Raw genomic sequence first — 19,022 nt, 5'->3', positions numbered from 1 at the left:
AATATAACCAAACCTTTATAGAGGTATTCTTGGGAACCAATCAAATGCCACATTAGTCCCACTAATTCTCAACTTCACACTTTAAAAGGATGGGTATGGCTTTTTAAAGTTAGACAAGAAGAAGAGGGGAGACACTCTGGAACTCACGATATTACATATCAAAAATTACCAAATAATTCAAAGCAGATGAAGGGAGATAATTTTCTTGTATACAATTTAGATGGTTTTGTAAAGGCATGCAAAAAACCACTCTGATTCCATATTCAATGACTGGCCTGTGGTTAACATTAGGATAAGGCAAAAATGTGGATAAAGGATAAGAGTTCCACCATGTGGTTTGCTCTTTAGATGAAAACAGAGGCATAAATTCTAATTCAATATTAAGTCTTTCCAGTGCAGCCTGAAAGTAAATTTGGCTGAAATGCCTTAGTTTTTATTTTAATTCTTTTCTTTCCTTTCTTATTCTACAGGATTTGAGTTTCACCTTCAATATTTTTCCGTGTTAGCCAGACTTGCCACATAGCATAGTCTCAAACATAACTTGTGTATGTGTGTGTGTGTATATATATATAAAATATATGCACACATGTGTGTGTGATCTGAATCTAAGGTCTTTTAGAACTCTAAGATCTAAGAGTCTAAGATCTCTTTTTAGAACCTAAAAGAAAGTTCCAAATAAATAAATATTTCTAACTCATGAAATTGTCATTAGGTTTCTAGTGCTTATCAATATTCCAGCTATCCTTGTTGTAATAATGAACAATAAAGAAACCTTTGAAATGCTGCAGATTGCTTGATTTCTGTCAGCTTTTCCCCTCATTTTGGGATCACTTTCTAATCCCTGGTTGGAAATGAGCCTTCTTCATTAATGAAAATTAACTACCCAAATGAAATACATCTATTTGGATTTCTTCCTTTTCTAAAATGTTCTGGTGAATAACAACCCAAAATTGAAACCAGACTATAATTTTATCTTCCAAAATCAGAAGCAGAAACAGGAAACAAAGACCCCAATATATATAAATTAGATCCTCAAAAGACATTCAGTGGTATTAAACTGTTTCAAAACTTTACAAGATAATAGAAATTTGTCTTTTATTCTCAACATAAAAGAACCAAAGACCAATTTAAAATAGCAACCTTGTTCTGAATAGGCTATTTAATTCCTTTATTTGTAAGGCAGAAGCTAAAGAGGAGAGATTCGTGACATGATTTCTGCTCATCTACTAGATGAACCCAAAGGCTTAATGTCTGCTCAGATACAACAAAACTCTTAACGTGATGAAACATGTAACTTCTTGGAGTAAACTAAGATTAAAGGAATCGAATGAAACTGTTTCCTTTTGCAGTTTATTTGACTTTTATGGCTAAATAGTGCAAAAAATCTTTCTTATTTTATAATATATTTAAACAGAACAAACTATATTATGTTTAAATGTTGTTTGCTAAAAACAAAAAGCCATCATGCTGTTTCAAAGAAAAAAATTTAAAGCTTTGCAGTCACAGTTTGTAGAAAGTTCAAGAGTCTGAGAACGAGAGACATTAATTTGAATCAGGGTCGATTGCTTCACTAGCTGTGTGACCCTAGGCTTTAACTTCACCCCATCCAGCCTCAAACACTTCAAAAGTGAAGTAGCGATAATCATAGGATCTATATCAACAGGCTGTTTTGAAGAGGAGATAATATAAAACACTTAGTAAATGCGTGTGTGTACATACTTAAAATGAATGAGAGCTAATAATTATACATTTTTGTTGGACAAAAATAAAATCAGTAAAGAGTTAATACATGTAAAAGACCTGTAATGATGCCTGACACATAGTGTTAGATGCTGGCATTGTCATCATTAAATGTGAAGGGTTGCTGACAGAATCTGAAGGGAAAGTAAAATCAGGCCCATACCTTTCTTTCCTCTATGAAATGAGAAGAATCCCTATTTGCTATAGACCTTAGAGACACTACGAAGTCACCTTGATAAGATAAAAAGAAGTCATGAGGTGTAGAGGTATCATTACTGCCTTTGATGTTTCAGTTGACATTGAATATGGAACAAAATATGGAGACCTTGATAAATAACCCATGAAGAGATTCCACATCCTTCTACCCCCACCCTCAGAATAAGTAGCCATTTAAGGCTGTTGCGTTCTTTGGTGTATTCTGACTCCTGCTTTCCCCCCTCTGTAGCCAACAAGCCCCTGGTAGGAGAGCAGAGGGCCTGGTAGCGTGGTAGCCTGGAGCCCGGTAGGCAGAGCAGAGGGCCAGACCCCCGAGAGACACAGACTGCAGGCTGCATACAGGAAGGACTGGGAGTAATTGGAAACTTTATCCTCAGGTTGAAAATAATATTGCCCTCCTCACTCCAAAAAAAACAAAAACAAAAACAAAAAAAAACTTCAATATGCATTCTCAATAAACTGTAGTCTCAGAGAGTCAGAGAGTTCTAGCAAGTTTTACAAGTTGTTCTTTGAGCACCTTTGAAGAAATTCATAGTTTTTGCATCATGGTACATAAAGCACTAAAGAATATTTCTTACTGTTTACTTCAAAATGTATACTGTCCTAAGTTAAACATACTTTTAATTAATACTTTTATTTCTGTTTTCTTTATGCTTTCCTTAGAGGGCCTATTTATGAGATTTGAGCTAAAAGATCACATTTAGGGGTCACAGCTATTTCTATGCAGGACTGACCAAAGATTTAAGCATGGTAGGGTGAGAATTCAAAGGTCTGCTTATAAACAAACAAAAAAATTCTCCAAATTCCTTGAAAGACATGCACTCTATAATTGAAATTAGGAGGCTTGAAAACAATTGCTGAGGAGTAACTGAATGATGATTGGAAGTAATTATTTTAAAACAGAGTAAGTCACAAAATATATCCTTTCATGTAAGTAACTGAGAGGGTGGATAAAGAGAATTCACTATTTCTGAAGTAAACACTGAGTTTTGGTAATGTTTAACTGTAGGAAACACCTTTACTATTGAAATGTATAGGCATTTTGGCTATAGTACCTAGCACATAGGAGGTGCTCAATATAGATTTGCTGGGTGAATGGATTAATATATAATTACAGATCTACTTATTATTAACACATTATTACAGGTCTACTATGCAAGCCCATTTATTCTATATGTTACCTTTTTATTGTATTGTCTGTATTATAAACATTGGCCAATGAATTTGACTATAATAGAGATTTGTTAACAGATGCATATCACTGTATTAATGTTAAGTAATATTTCTTTTCAGGAATAAAATGAAATAAGGAAAAATGTTGGTTGACTTTTAAGATTTAGATTCCACCAGGGTGGTATTCTTCCTTTAGAAAAAAATGCCTCTGTCCTGATGAAATATCTCTTAAATGATATTTAAGTCCTGGAAAAGCTACTAGTAGCAAACTGTGGCTATAACATATGAAATATCTAAAATCTGGATGAAGCATAAAATACCCACTGAACTCCTCAATATTTCAAATATATGAATATAGTTCCTTAAATAAATTCTTAAAACTACTCTTTAGCTAGTTCTAACCTAGTAAATGTACACATGTATGTTTATATATATATGTATATAAAATTATATAAATATATATAATTTTCTCTCCTTCCTTATATTATACATACCCTTGCAATGTGATTCATGACTAAAGAATAGGCTATGGAGACAAACAAGTAATGAAGCTGGGAGAAGTTATAGAAAGGAAAAAAAAAAAACCTAGGAGATGACAGGCATAACTGAACACTTCAAATTTACCTAAGTATATAGACTCTGTTCATATGAGTGCATGAATACTTTTATTTTACTTTTACCTGCAGGATTACCTATTTTGCATTTTTAGATGTGACCTGCATTAAATCCAAGCAAACATTACATCATGCTGTTTAGATTCTAACTCTCAGAAAGAGCCACATTCACCTTTCATTTGACTTAAGTGCAGTTTTCAAAAGGAAACATGTTAACAGTTTAAACTTCCACAATATCTGGTTTCCGCTGCCACCTTCACTTTTCAATTTATAATATTTCATTCTATTGACATGATCATCAGTCTCTCTATCTAGACTGGGACTCCATCAAGTCCCAGTCTCTTTGGGATCTTGGAATTCTGAGTGTCCTACATAGATTAGGTCCTTATTCCACGTTTACAGAAGTACAATCTACTCTTGCACTCTCCTTCTCCAACTATATTATGGTTAGTTTCCATTCATTTTGGGGGTGCTGCTGTAAGATCCACAGTGATTTTTTCTCTCCATCTTTTACCTGATGAATCTTCATCTCTAGGAGAGTAAGCATACTCTTCAAGGGCAGCTGAATACCAAACAATATCTTAAACAACAAAGTGTAAGCTGTGTAGCTTATTCATTACTTATTATTACGGATAGGAAAAATATAATGGTATTGACATGAATACCAACATATCAATGTGCAAATATCCTCCTTTTCATAAACATCAAAATATGAATAACTAACAGGAATAATATCACTAAAGGCATGATTAGAAGTTACTTAGAAAATGGTAATAATGTGTGTTACAGGATTACATTTTTTGTTTTCTATTAAGGAGTCAAAAAAAGTCACTTAGCAATGTGAGCTGTTGAAAGATGGTTATTAAAATAGTTTACTACTTCAACAGTGTTTTCAATGTAATGGGAAAATTCTTTCATGGTGTGTGTGTGTGTGTGTGTGTGTGTGTGTGTATTTCTTCAAAGTAAATGGAAAATATAATATCTGCTATTCTCAATACTATGTTATAATTTAACATAGTCCTAATCTTAGAAACTTATTCTTTGGGTTACCTATGAGATACCAAGTAATTACCTGGCAAATAGCATTAGCACAAAGGCTCAAGCCTCTTACCATCAAATCCATCTTCTTCTGATCCTAGTTCATCATCTGAGCAGATGTTGAGGACATTTACCAGCATCTCAGTCACTAAAAAAGAAAAGAATACAAACAAAAATGTCTAGATTTCTATTACAATCTTAATTATTACTCTGGCATTACTAATGAGCAAGCTTAGCAATTACATTTCTTACCTATATTGTATATAGAATCTCCTGCAAAGTAGTTTCTATAAAATCCAGATCATAAAAGATAACTGGCTTTGTGATTCTACACAGACTTTATGTTTATAAAAGTATTAGCTCATATCTATGAAATCAGATGGTAGCATTTAGCTATAGGTCAATAGACAGTGGACAAATCAAATATGTGGTGGTGAATATACTATACATCTATGAAGGAGGAAATGGCTACTTTTGAATTTTTATTTGTTTGTACAATGATACTACTAGATCTAAACCACATTGTGACTTTAAGTTTTGCAGGGGCTAAATGAATGCTATATCGTTTTTAAGTTTTTTAATCCCCCAGAGAAACCAACACAGTTATAGGCATGTGGTTTGTGTTTAATAAAAATTGTTGATTGTCAAAATAATATATTTGAAATAGTTCTGAGGATACAATTAAAAAAATGAGTTGATATACATAAAATTTTATTTTCAGAAAGGCTTTAAAAATGAAGCTTAGGTAAGTTTACTAAGAAATTCTGTTGAGTAAATTGATTACAATAAGATTGTATATAAATGTCATGGAAATTAGTACTGCATCACTTTTATGCTAAGGGGCATGTTACATACATTTACCAGTTTCTAAAATTAGGTTGGATTCTATCATAAAGGTGAAAATAAACTTGCCTACAATTTCTTCAGGAGCTACTTTTAAAAAATCAATGTTCTTTTAGAGAAGACATACAATAGAGAGTAAAACATCAGTGTTGCCAACATTAATCCATAGCTTCAGTTTAATTATCAAAAGTGAATTGTGTACTCAAATATATTAATAGATCCTTTTATAATAGATGTTTAAAACCTGAACATTTAATGGAAACAACCCAACTGAAAGGTATCCCTAGGGTGCCTAGCAGTGGTCAGGATTACATTGCTTCTGTTTCTAAAGAAGCCAACAAAGGACAGTAACACTGCCTAGTTCTGATCAGGGTAGGAATGTGGTGACATGGGGTAGTGCAGGGAACACTTAATAGAGACTATCAAAATTTACTTTTGACTCATTTTGGTATCTAAAAGAAAGATTTCTTCACTGATAAATCATAACTTCCTGACTGAATCATTTTAGGGCATTTAAAGAAAAAAAACCCCACAAGTATTATTGGAAAATAAATATTAAATTAATACATTTCACACATTTATGGATATAAATAAATATTTAAGAAAACTTGTAGCTTTTCTCTAAAACCCCCCTATGGGGATTCTGAAATGTGTGCAAACTCTTACCTTTATTCTGATACCTATTTACCTGCTCTGGTGATGTGTGATATGATCCTTGAGGAATGACCGGGTATGTCCCCATTTGGCCTCCTGAACTAAACACTCAAACTCAGAGGTACAGGCCTTTCCTTGAATTTTTTGTTGAGGTTTAGGTCAAAATATAAAACAAAACAAAGGGAGAAGAAAGGAAGGAAAGACAAGCCAATTCTTTTGAAAAACTGGGACAAGCTAATAGTTAACTTTTTAAATATAAATTTGTCTAACCTTGTAACACATTAATGGTCACTTCATTTGTAATGAACTGTTTTATTGTTGTATGTACTGTCTTTCAAATTATTATAGCCATTAATCACTATCATATGATGATTATTATCAACACCAGAAATGTGAGAAAAGCATAAACATCTTAACCTTTTAATTTGACAAGGAGTTTGTAAAATAAAATGGCATTTTTGAATTAATACACGCGGTAAGGAGATAAAGTAGCTATTATAGCTTGAAGCCAGTTAAAACTATGTATCTGTTATTTTTAAAAGAGTTGTATTATCCCAATCAGATTATATGAATGTTCCTAATGTTTCTCATTGCTTTTGTTTCCTTCTAGTTCACTCATTGTATTTTGTTAACAGGGTACACAGTGACACACTTTCAAATCACTTCTCTCATGTTGCAACTTGTGAATTTTATTGGGTAGGCCAAAGTATTTCTTTGTTTCCACATCTCCTCCCCTTCCTTCTTGTACCATTGCATTAAGAACATCCCAGGATTCCCCAACACAACACACCTTTTTCCCCAACAAATGGCAGGGACCAAGTGAAAACATCCATGAAATTTGGAAGCCAGTATGGGTGAGGAGAACAGTTGAATTGCCTGATATTCATGACATTGTTCTCATACTTCAATACTGCAGCTGAAAACAACAAAAACAAGGACATTAGGTACATGTGCACAGATTTCTCCTTCTCCACCTGGCTTTAGTTGATCAAGAAAATTCAACTCTGTGACTTAAGTTCCAAAATATCAAGGCAAGTAGCTTCATCAGTCACAAATGTCTACACTACTTAGAAATTAAACTACATTCAGTGTAATATGTAACTGCACAATATATGAATGCTAATATGAAGTGGCATTACAATTTGGCAAATATTTATATAAAATAGTTAATCAAATGTCTGTCAGGAATTGGTCACGCTGTTCTCACAGCCAAGAACATTCTAATCTTATTTAACATCTAATGACCCTCATAAAAGTGGTATAGCTAAATTAGTTTGACAATTTAATAATCTCCTCAAATATCTGAACAGAAGTTATTTCTATGTTTAAAAAAAAACCACATATTTTCCAGTAGAACTCAACAATAGTTGTACACACAGTAGTTTAAATCAGACTGCATTTTTGACTTAATAAAATAAAATGTCTGGATTGAATCCTGCATAAAATAATATACTGGTATCTGACTTCACCATTGACTTCTGAAAAGGATGCACCATCCATAACTTAGGAAAATGAATCTGCCCCTTTCACTCTGCTTTGGATGGTGTCTATGGGTTAGATACACAGTACATAGAAAGTTATGATTGTAGAGATCCTAAGAGCATTGCTAGTCTCACTTCTAACCAGATTCAGAAATTCATCCTTTAACAATCCTGATACAACTTTGAAGGTCTCTGTGAGTCCTCCCTCCCTCCCTCTCTCCCTCCCTCCCTCCCTCCTTCCTTCCTTTTTCTTTCTTTCCTTTCTCTCTTTTTAAAGATTTTATTTATTTGTTTATGAGAGACACAGAAAGAGAGGCAGAGACACAGGCAGACGGAGAAGCAGGTTCCCTGTGGGGAGCCAGATGCGGGACTCAATCCCCAGGCCCCGGGTTCACAGGATCACGATCTGAGCCAAAGGCAGATGCTCAACCACTGAGCCACCCAAGCATCCCTCTTTCTTATTTCATTTTTGAGTAGTCTCTAACCTAACATGGGGCTTGAACTTAAAACCTCAAGATCAGGAGTTGCATGCTCTGCCAACTGAGCCAGCCAGGTGCCTCCCTGTGAGTACTTTGAATTTAGGAAAAGCTACCTGTTTTTATGGCATCATCTGTTCTATGGATAGACAATTTTAAGTTGTGGGAAATTCTCAAGTTGAGTTTGAAACTTCTTTACCATTTACTGATCCTAATTCTGCCTTCCGGAAAAATACAGAAAAAGTATATTTCTGATTCTAAATGACAACCTTTTAAATATGAAGAACAATACTCTCATATCATCCCTTCTCGAGCTCTGGTAAGATTTATTATCTTCTCATGGCATGATTAGCATTATATTAGCGGAAAGTAGTGAAGAAATCCTAGATAATATTAAACGTTTTTTTTTTTTTTCTTGTTTTGTTTAGGGTTTTGTAACATAGAAAAAGCAATCCTTTCATCACTTGTTTACATTGTAGCATGTGATTACACATCAAAGATAGCCCTTTAAAATCTATTTTTTAAAAAGCTACCAAAGTTTACTGGGTTTGAGTCTTTACATTAAATTCTTGCTTACTAATACCTTTAACATAGCATTGCTTTCATAACTGTGTTTGTTCTTACACACACACATATATGTTTAAGTATGCTCATAGGTTCCATGCCCAGTGCAGAGCCCACTGCAGGGCCTGAACTCACCACCCTGAGATCAAGGCCTGAACTGAGATTAAGTTGTGGATGCTTAACTGACTGAGCCACCCAGGCTCCCCGCCCTGGAATATTTCCTTAGAAACCTCTAAATATCCCAATTTTTCCATCGTAATGTGCCCTGTCCAGACTCTATCCCTTTAGTGAAATATTTTCTTATTTCTTTTAGTGGATATAATCTCAACCTTCCTCTGAATTCCAAAAGCCCTTGACTTACACCTCTATATTGCATTTATTATTCGAATTTGAGCATAGCCATTCAATGTATATATGTCTATGTTTAACTTCTATGTCTTTAAGGACAAATATCATACAATAGGTTTTATATTTCTTTGTGCTTCACATAACCAAATAAATAAATAATAATATAATAAATAATAATATATAATAAGTAATTTTAAATAAATAATAATATATAATAATAAATAAATAAATAACCACCTTTTAAATAAATAATTTCTAAATAATTTTAAATAAATAACAGAGGCTAAGGATACATCTTGGCATTTCTCTTATAATTATTTTTCAGGAAAATTTTTTCCTAATCCCTTTGGCTTTTCTTCAGATGAGATGGCTTTTAGTGCCTTGTCTTCATACTGCTCATCCTTATTCTGGATACATGCCACATTGGCAAAGGCCCTGAGAAAGTGTGGCCCAGAAAGAATATAATCTTTTTGGTGGGTTTAATCAATGCAGACTATGAGGAGGATATACAGTTTCTTCTGTAATTTGGATACTATATATATCATATTGCAGCCTAATAATATGTTGATGTTTTCAGCAGCTTGCAGTTAACTAAAATCACACTTGAGAACAGTATGGTCTTTGCTTTGAATCATATTTCTGGCTCAACAGCATGGTTCCAGGGAACAGAACCACCACACTTTGGGGGCAAAAAAACACAGACAGTGCAGTCAACATTGATATGAAGGGAATTATTCTCTTCTCCCCACAAAATACCGAATACTTCATATATTTCTATACACCCATTCTTCTTTAAGTTATCATTTATGCCATATGACACATGGCCTAAGGATACATTCATATATGAATGAATTAAAGGCAATGCAAAATGAAAGAAAATCATGGCAAATTACCATACCTATACTTCTGATCCACCAGATGGAAAAGGTGAAGTATTTCCCACCTTTGCTAAGTACTACCTGAATACCAGCTCCATTTAAAAGGTCTTCACTATTTTTGGATAGTACTTTGGATATGGATACACTCATAGCAGGAGTGTATCCTTATATCTTCAAAAGGATCTTTAAGGTTCTATATTGTCTCTTTGAAGACTAATTTCTCCTCTAAGTTTCCCCCAATTTTTATTTGTATCATTAGGTTGATACAGCAGGAGGAAGGAAAGTAGATGTTGTAACTAACAGCGCCCTGGAGGAAAGGGAGAGGCTCTATAGAATATGTCATTTAATCCTTACTAGAAATCTGAGAGGCAGGTGTAACTGCCTTTATATTATAATCCAAGGAACTGAGGTTGAGAAATGAAGTGACTTGTTCAAGATCATGCAACCAGTAACTGGATCATCTGATTCATATTTAATTCAGCTTTTACTGACATCAAATGAATCCCCTTTCTACCATTCCCTTCTGTCTCCTGTAAATTATAAATGGATGAATTCTAGTCCTAGCTATACTAATTTAACCTTGAACATCGTATTCATAATTAAAGAAGTTTTAGCCCTTGCCAAAATACATAATTGAGAAAAATGAAATATGATGCAAATTTACAACTGAGGGTATGGCTTGCTCAACAAGATAAAATAGAAGTTCTGTTTTGTAGCTGGTGAGATAAAGCACTTATTCATTCAACACTGACTCAACACAATTTATCGGAGTGCCTGACAAAGCAGAATTTTTTTTGCAGATTTCATTTTTTGTTTATTAACACCAGAAATAATACATTTTAACAGTGGCTACATTTACTAAGCAACTGCTATATGTCAGGCACTACATTTGGTCTTTCACAAAGCATAATCACAAATCTTCACAATATCCCTCAAAAGTAGTTCTTAATCATTTGCATCTTGAAAATAAGCAGACAGAGAGGTTATTCGCCCAAGGTCAGACTTGAGAGGCAGTTAAATTCAGTTCTGGCCTGAATCTAAAGTCCCTGATCTTTCTAGAATTCCATGATATTCTCACCCTAAGTGCATAGATCATTCAGTGTCTGCCAAGTTTTGGACACAGATTCTCCTTTTACAAATTTATTCTTTGTAAAAAAGAGCACTGGAATGGAAGGCCAGGAGCCCTGACTGCTAGATCGGTTCTCTCATTAAATGCTTGCAAAACCTGACATCTCTTATTGTCTTGAGGTCTCAATTACTTCATCTAACTTCATGGATTTTTCTAGAAAAGTTATATGACCACTTTTAGATCTGATTGATAACAAACTTGTGGAATAAAGGCCTCATCATTAATACAATTATTGATTAATATTCTCAGTAATTCTACAATTTATAGAACATTATTTTCTACTTTTCTGTAGGTTAAAAAAAGAATAACTCTAACTTAAAAATGCAAATATACCAAAATGTATTCTTTTTTCTTCAGCAACATAAAGTATTCATGCAAAAATACTTCCCAAATAACCTCACATTAATGAGGTACTCGTGAATTTTTATGTTTTTGTATAATAAATATATATCACAAAATACATGGAAAAAAACCCCTTTAAACCAAAACAGTCCCATATATCTATAGTCACGAAATTCACAGTTAACATTTCATCTTCCACCTCCCACATCCGCCCCTGCCACCTGCCTCTAACTGTCACTGGGATTACAAAACTCAACAAGAGCCCTAACAGTGTGCTGTTCTCTGAAGTACTTGAAAGACATTTATCTCCAGTGTAGTATAAATAATACAAATGGTTGTACTTCAAGAATCACTCAAGACCAACTCCTGAGACCTTGTCTGAGAAACAGAGAAAGAACAAAGTCTACCGTCAAGAAATCCCATTATTCCAGTGGCAATTATACATGACCTCCTGTCATTTAACAATTCCATCAGAGGCCTGGAGAGGGATTATGATATATATGTGGACCTTACATTATTAACCAAATTAAGAGCAGAACAAACAGCATAGAAAAAATATGTTGTGAAGAATAGCCAGAAAAAAAAATTATATAACGGATACAATACTAATCACTATTAATCTGGAGGCCTAATTGCCAGTTTTTTCTCAGATGTCAAAATTAGGGTCTTAAAGTCATGTAATTACTTGGTCTAATCATTTTATTGCATCTGTAGAACGCTATATAAATATGTAGGCCAGGCCACGTATAAGATATAAAATCAGCAATCACGGGACAGCTCCTACTTGAAAATAGGGAAGGGCCACTGGACCTCTATTATTTTAATGACACAACTAGGTGCCCCGAATATAGTGAAGCCCAAGGAACAGAATTCCATTCCTCTATCACATCATGACTAAAATGCTAGACCGTATTCAAATATGTAAATTAAAGAGGTCTCCCCTACTTTAAAATTTGAGATTTTGATGAGACACAAGACAACAGTATTTCTAATAAGAACTTGGTAACATTTCTCAACATCTTCTTTACAATGCCATCACCAGGCAGGATGATGACACGGCATTAGTGAAAAAAATGAAAACATCCAAACAGAGCTTCTAATTTAAGAGAAGTTATCAACATATTGCTAGCAAGAGGCATTAAGTGGCTCACCATACCATGGACTCAACACATTTCAAGTGGATTTCAAAAGGAATACAAAGCTTCTTTTCTGAAAGCCTTTACATTAGTAATGTAATGCTCCCAACATACCTCAGGCTTTCTCAATACTACTACAGCTATTTTCAGTAGAGGAGGGGAGAGGTCAAAAGAGTGGAAATAATTAATTCTAGTAACATTTTTCATCTCCTTAACTCTAATTGACCATCCACTCTCATCTTCAAAAGATGGGACAGAGGGACAGAAAAGAAACAAGGATGAGAAGAAAGCAAATGGCGGCACTCCAGAATCATTATAAACCATCCAGAAATAGAAGAAAAAAAGCATAATAGACCCAGGATTTCTTTTTTCCTTTCAGTTCTACCACCTGTAGACTATAGATACCTTAGCAAGAAAACTAGCATCAGCGTGTTCTTTTGGAAAAGTCCTACCATCACATGGAGACACGATGGCTTGATGGATATAATTCTTGAGATATAACCTATATACTCAAAATGTCCTTTGCCAATATTTTAAGATTATGCTGTACACTGCATGGAAGGTTTTTTTTTTTTTTTTTTTTTTTTTTATTCTGGGAGAGATGCTATACATTTTTAAAACTGTGTTTTCCAATAGAGATTACTTTTTTAAGGTGTAATTTTCTTTTAGGATTTTTTGAAGACATATATGTATAGTTTTTGTAGTATATATTATAGCATCTATAAACATAATCTCTATGATTCCTTCCATATTGAGACCTGACTTCTAACTCTTATCTCCTTTTTGTTTTTTCCTCACTGTCCTGTTCTTGCCTGATGTATTCCACTTTTAAAAGATTCTTTCTGTTATTATTACTAATGATGTAAGTTGAGGAAAATTTATTAATTCATGAGGATCACTAAACTTGGTAAGCAAAGACTACACTTATAACTCACTTTTACTCTATAGTTCATATGACTATATGCATATGACTATGTGCACAAGGTAAGTGTTCAAGCCATTTATGGAGGCAGATTTCAAGGCTTTATTTTTAGGTCATTTTGTTAAAATGATGTTCTTCAGTCTGGGTTTCTTGAGAAATGTAATGTTTAAACTCCGCACTTCATAAAGGGTCTCTCACAGGTAAATTCTCAATAAGTTCTATGTAATGACTGAATTCCAAGCAACCTGCAATATTTTGTCATTTGTAAACACAAACAGCAAGTGTGTGTGTGTATATGTGTGTGTGTGTGTATAATTTCCTTCAAGCTGTGAGCTAATGATTTTGTATTATCAAGACACACACGTTTGTGCTACTATATATAATCCTCTTATGCACATATGTAGTCCTTGCCTGCTCTTCCCACCTTGCACATGCATCCTTCATGGCACCTTGTTACACTGCTACAAGTCCTACATAGAATTTGGATGATAGTGTCTTACTTACACGAAGGAAAGAGACTATACCAGATATATCCAGGAAATAATATAAGCCAATTTTATGATTATGTGTGTGCTAATGTGTGTGTGTGTGTGTGTGTGTGTTATATGTTTCTCTTTTTAATACTGTATTAGTAAACTTTGGACTAGCTCATTATCCAAATGTAGAATTTTGGGTGAAGTCAATAAAAGGAAATGATGCAAGGGATGAAGGAAAAGATCTTTTTTCTTTCATAGTGCTTTGTACCATACCTGGCACATGGTTGGTGTTCAATAATGTTGGTTGAAGAAAAAAATCTAAGGAAAGGAAATAGAGAAAGGAAGGACAAGATGGAGAAAGACAGGAATGACAGAAAAAGAACAGGCAAAGAAAAATAAAAATAAAAAACCTCACAAACACAACACACATAACTTCTCAGGATGCTAAAAATGTAACTAACTACATATGAACAGTCTGAAGGGGTACATGTTGGAATTTAAGAGAAAGATAGTATGTCACTTTAGAGGCTAAGCTCTATTTTAAAATTGTCAAAGTCTTGGGGTATGTGGGTGGCTCAGTGGTTGACCATCTGCCTTTGGCTCAGGTAGGGATCCTAGGGTCCTGGGATGAAATCCCACAACAAGCTCCCTGCAGGGAACCTGCTTCTCCCTTTGCCTATGTCTCTGCGTCTTTCTCTGTGTCTCTCATGAGTAAATAAATAAAATCTTTTTAAAAATGAAATTAAATAAAATTGTCAAAGTCTTTAAAATAGACAAGAACGGAAATTATATTGGCTCTGTCACATAGTAACTGTGTGAACTTAGACAAATATTTCTCCTTATTTGAGCTTTACTTTCTAAACTCATAAAATCAGAATGACTATGACCTGTTCTGTTATTTTCAAAGTATGAAGATCAAATAAAATAAGATATGTGATTAATATCCATGATAATATATATGATCAGATAAAATATTTAGCACCCGAAAAATACAAAGTATCATTATACAGTTTCAAATTCTTCAAGAAGGGAATGGCTATCTAGGTTTAACACTTTGCCATTTTGTAATTCTCACCTAAAGTGCCACATCTAAATACTAACATCCAGAGAGTCTGTGCCAAAAGCTGATCCTTGCAATCAGCTCAAGTCCAGTGAAACGCTGTGAATTTTTCTAACATTACAATTTCACATAGAGAATATTAAATATATTTTTGCTAGTCAACAGGAAAGAACAGGTTATGAATTCTTTACCAGTTTTAGCTCTAAATTGTAATCCTCATCGATACAACGTTAAAATAAGGCTTAAGCAACAGTAGTAAATGAGAGAGAGAGAGGTTTAGCTAAAGCTTTGGAGAAGTTGGCACAGGCATAGTAAACACTGTGCCCATGCTTTGCTCTCATTTCATGTGGTTGATACTTTCCAGCTCCAAGTGCACAAGGGTACCCCGGTGAGAGGTACTTTGACAACTGGTGATATCTGTATGCAATCATATAAAACACCCTTTTCACCTTCAAGGTTGCACTCTGTATCAAGTCATGAGCTGTATGCAGCCTGCAATGGTTCTAAGTTGCTAACTTCAAGATACTGTTGGCACTGAGTTAATATTAAGCCCATATACTTGATATTTTCTGTGGAAAGTAGTATCACTGCAGATTTTTTGACATTACAGTAAAGTTTCTTGCAGACCTAGAATTTCTAGACCTCAAATAGCAATTGATAAGCCAGTGATTTGTGTCTTTACATCATGTAGATTGTCCCCATTTTTCCTCCTACTAAATGCTTTAAAGAGAATTAGATTTCTAGAGAAATAGGTTTCAGTTAAATCTAAGAATCTTCTAACCATCTGTCAGAAAACAGAATACAGCACCTCAGGATGCATCGCCCAGCTGATCTTGTTCAACTGGCAGCAGAAGAGTACTGCCAATGAACCTGTATGGAGGATTTAGCATTGCTCCAGATCCTGTCTTCATCCTCATTTAAGATCTTGTATAACTTTGAGAGCTAAATCCTGTATTTCTATGGGCAACGCTTGGAGAAAAGCAAGGATTACCTCACTCACTGAGTTATTACTTACTTATAAGGGAAGTTCCACAATTACTTCACCAGCAAAATTGATAATTATGTAGTAGTAGATGGTTACGGAATCAAGAAGTTCATTTGTCATAGCAAAGATACTGAGCATGCATTCAATTAAAATATATACTCAGGATAATTCTTAAATATTAAATCTTGATGGATTTTCTATTTTACCCTCTGTCTCATTAACGTAAGCCAGTGGACGACTGAACTAAAACTAATCTATTTAGAAAGTGGCCTCCAGCAATGACACTTTCACAGTGGAGCTGAAAGAACAAAAGCAAAAGTGTAAGTGCCTCAGGGACGCTTTTTAAAGAAAGAAATTAATTATTTATTTTAGAAGAATATGAGAGTACCCCATTCTTATAATAATGTATATATCTGAATGTATAACATTCATGTGGTTTTAAAGGGCTAACAAATGACTTTTCATTTCAAAAGCTTTTCTCATTGAAGAACAGTTAGTCACCTCCACATAATGGAGCCATGGGTTGAACAGGGAATCAATACAAACACTGCCCTGAAAGCTTTCAGATAATAAAGCTGACCTAGAAGACCACAGAGAGAGGATAACTTACGAGCCCCAGAGTCAGTCTGTGTTTCAGTCTCTGTGCTATTCCCTGACCGATTGTGTGAACCTTGGGGAAAGTATGCAATCCCTCTATGCCCTAGTTTTTCCACAGTAAAATCAAAATTAGAATATAATTCATGGAGTGTTGAGAGATTAAATGCATTTACACATGGAAACTTAGAGCAGTTTCTGGCACAAGGTAATTATTATTATTATTACATGCAACATGTATGATTAAAGCAAATAACATTTGTGTACATGTAATCCCAACTGAAGGGATATATTTACATTTACTAAATATATTATTACCAACCTATGATTTTAAGGAAATATATCAAGTTGTAGCAGTCAAGGTGACCATGATAATAAGAGAATAATAAATTATAATTATAGTTAGATTAATTTTATATATTAGAGTCCTGGATATAAAAAAGCAGTGAAAAGGGACATTCTGCTAAAATCTCTCACTCCATTCATTTCAGAGAGGGGATTTCTCTGAAAACCAATCAAAACTTCCTAACTGAAAGTTGTCTTTTGCCTTAAATGTCTACATAAATTTCTCTTCTACCACCTCAGAGTGATAATACAAAAAGTTAATGCTGAGAGTTTTCTTCATGGTTTCTTTGTTCATTTATAAAGTCATAGATTCCATACCATTTTTTGGTAGACCGTCCTAGGTTTAATAATCAATAATTATAAAGAAATTATCTTTCCCGTGTGTGTAAAACAATATTCACTGAGGTAAAGATTAAGTATGTTCATTTTTCAGAATAAAAAGCTTACTAAATAAATGAAGGAATTACTAATTTTTGGTAGGACTTATTTTAGTTATTGTTTTGCTTTACTAATAAGAAAAACACTTAGCCTACAATTTGTTAGCAAATATCAAATAACAAAATGCTACCATGAATGTGTATTTACATTTCTTATATTGAAAAAAAAAGTGATGTTGGCAAACAGTTGCTCAAGACCAATTAAGAGCATCTTCCTGATTTGATTTGCAAGAAAAAAGCAAGAGCTGGGGAAATTGTTGCCACTGGACAAAATCTCTGGGTTAATTTTATCTAGCTTGTCTAGCACTAGTGATCATGTTTATGCCTGTGGTTGTAAAGTCCCAAAACATGATTTAAAAATGTTTATGTCAAGCTAAAGTTTATTCCTGTGGTTAAAATAGGCCTTAAACTCTACAGAAATGGCTTTCTGCTTAGAAAATGTGGGCAATTTTGTAGGGAAGTCAGCTTTCTGGCATGCTGTAGAGGAAGAGGTTAAGACGCTACCTTAGGGTTACCTAGGCGTGAATTCTACTCCCTTCCAGAGACCATTCCCCACACACCCCAATAATCTTTTTTCCACCCAGGATAAGGATCTGATCTACTTGGTTCCACATTTGGCTCCTGAACCAGGCAGGTGCCACATATCACTAAGCTTGTGAATGCAATTCCTGAATGCTGAGGCAAGGTCCTGGTGTGAAAGAACTGTACTGTGAATATGAAGTGAGGTTCTCAGGCCTGGCAGCCCAGGTGCTGATGGTGTCACTGAGGGCTGAGTGCTCCCACTTGATGGCAGAGGACCAAGGCAAGCTGGCTTCAGATATGTTGCATCTCCGCCTATCCACATCATGACTGCCAATTAGAGTCTTACCTTGGTTTCTTCTATTAGCAATTCAATCCTCCCTCTACAATGGTATATCAAGCTGTAAATTATCTTTGTATAGTATCCTTCTGAGGTCCATGACTACTTTTTGAAGGGAAATATGTGAGGATGTTGACTGTGTCAAGTTTTGATAGGGCTAAAATGTTTTAAAAATTTTATTTATTTATTTATTTATTTATTTATTTATTTATTTATTTATTTATTTATTTATTTATTTATTTAAGACATACAGAGAGAGAGAGAGAGAGAGGGAGAGAGAAACAGGCAGAGGGGGAAGCAGGCTCCATGCAGGGAACCTGACACGGGACTCGATCCCAGGAAGGTGGCAAGAAACCACTAAGCTGCCGGGGCTGCCCCTAAAATGCTTTTTAAAAGCGATTCTATCAATTTGCCTAGTTTAAAAGTCCAAACCATCATAATACTTTTTTTTTCCCTTGATCAAAAAGGGTAGACTTTTGCATGTTAGGATTTTAGCAAATGATGTTGTTCTTGTCTTATCTTCAAAACTCAATTTTGCATCTCTTTCTTCCTTAACCAACATTAATACTGAATTGATCTTCTTCCTCAACATTTTAAAGCTCTGGTTTTAATTACTAAATTAGTTTGGTGGATTTTTCTTCTCAAATCCAAAATATATTTCATTTAATAAATTTCATTTAATTACTTAATTTTACTGTCAGTAGCTTTTCCT

At 34.3% G+C, this 19,022-nt stretch overlaps 1 protein-coding gene across 1 annotated transcript in view; it reads right to left on the bottom strand.

The window, feature by feature from the left end:
• The window catches only part of PPP3CA (protein phosphatase 3 catalytic subunit alpha), a 309,732-nt gene that overhangs the window by 30,529 nt on the left and 260,181 nt on the right, over positions 1-19,022 (bottom strand). The window contains 2 exon segments of the mRNA NM_001197096.1: positions 4,855-4,929; positions 7,069-7,194. Coding sequence (NP_001184025.1) covers positions 4,855-4,929; positions 7,069-7,194 — 201 coding nt within the window.

This window comes from Canis lupus, chromosome 32, assembly GCF_011100685.1.
Source record: "Canis lupus familiaris isolate Mischka breed German Shepherd chromosome 32, alternate assembly UU_Cfam_GSD_1.0, whole genome shotgun sequence".
Taxonomy (NCBI): Eukaryota; Metazoa; Chordata; class Mammalia; order Carnivora; family Canidae; genus Canis; species Canis lupus.
Note: the sequence above shows the minus strand (reverse complement) of the source record. Positions and strands in the feature narration are given on the sequence as shown.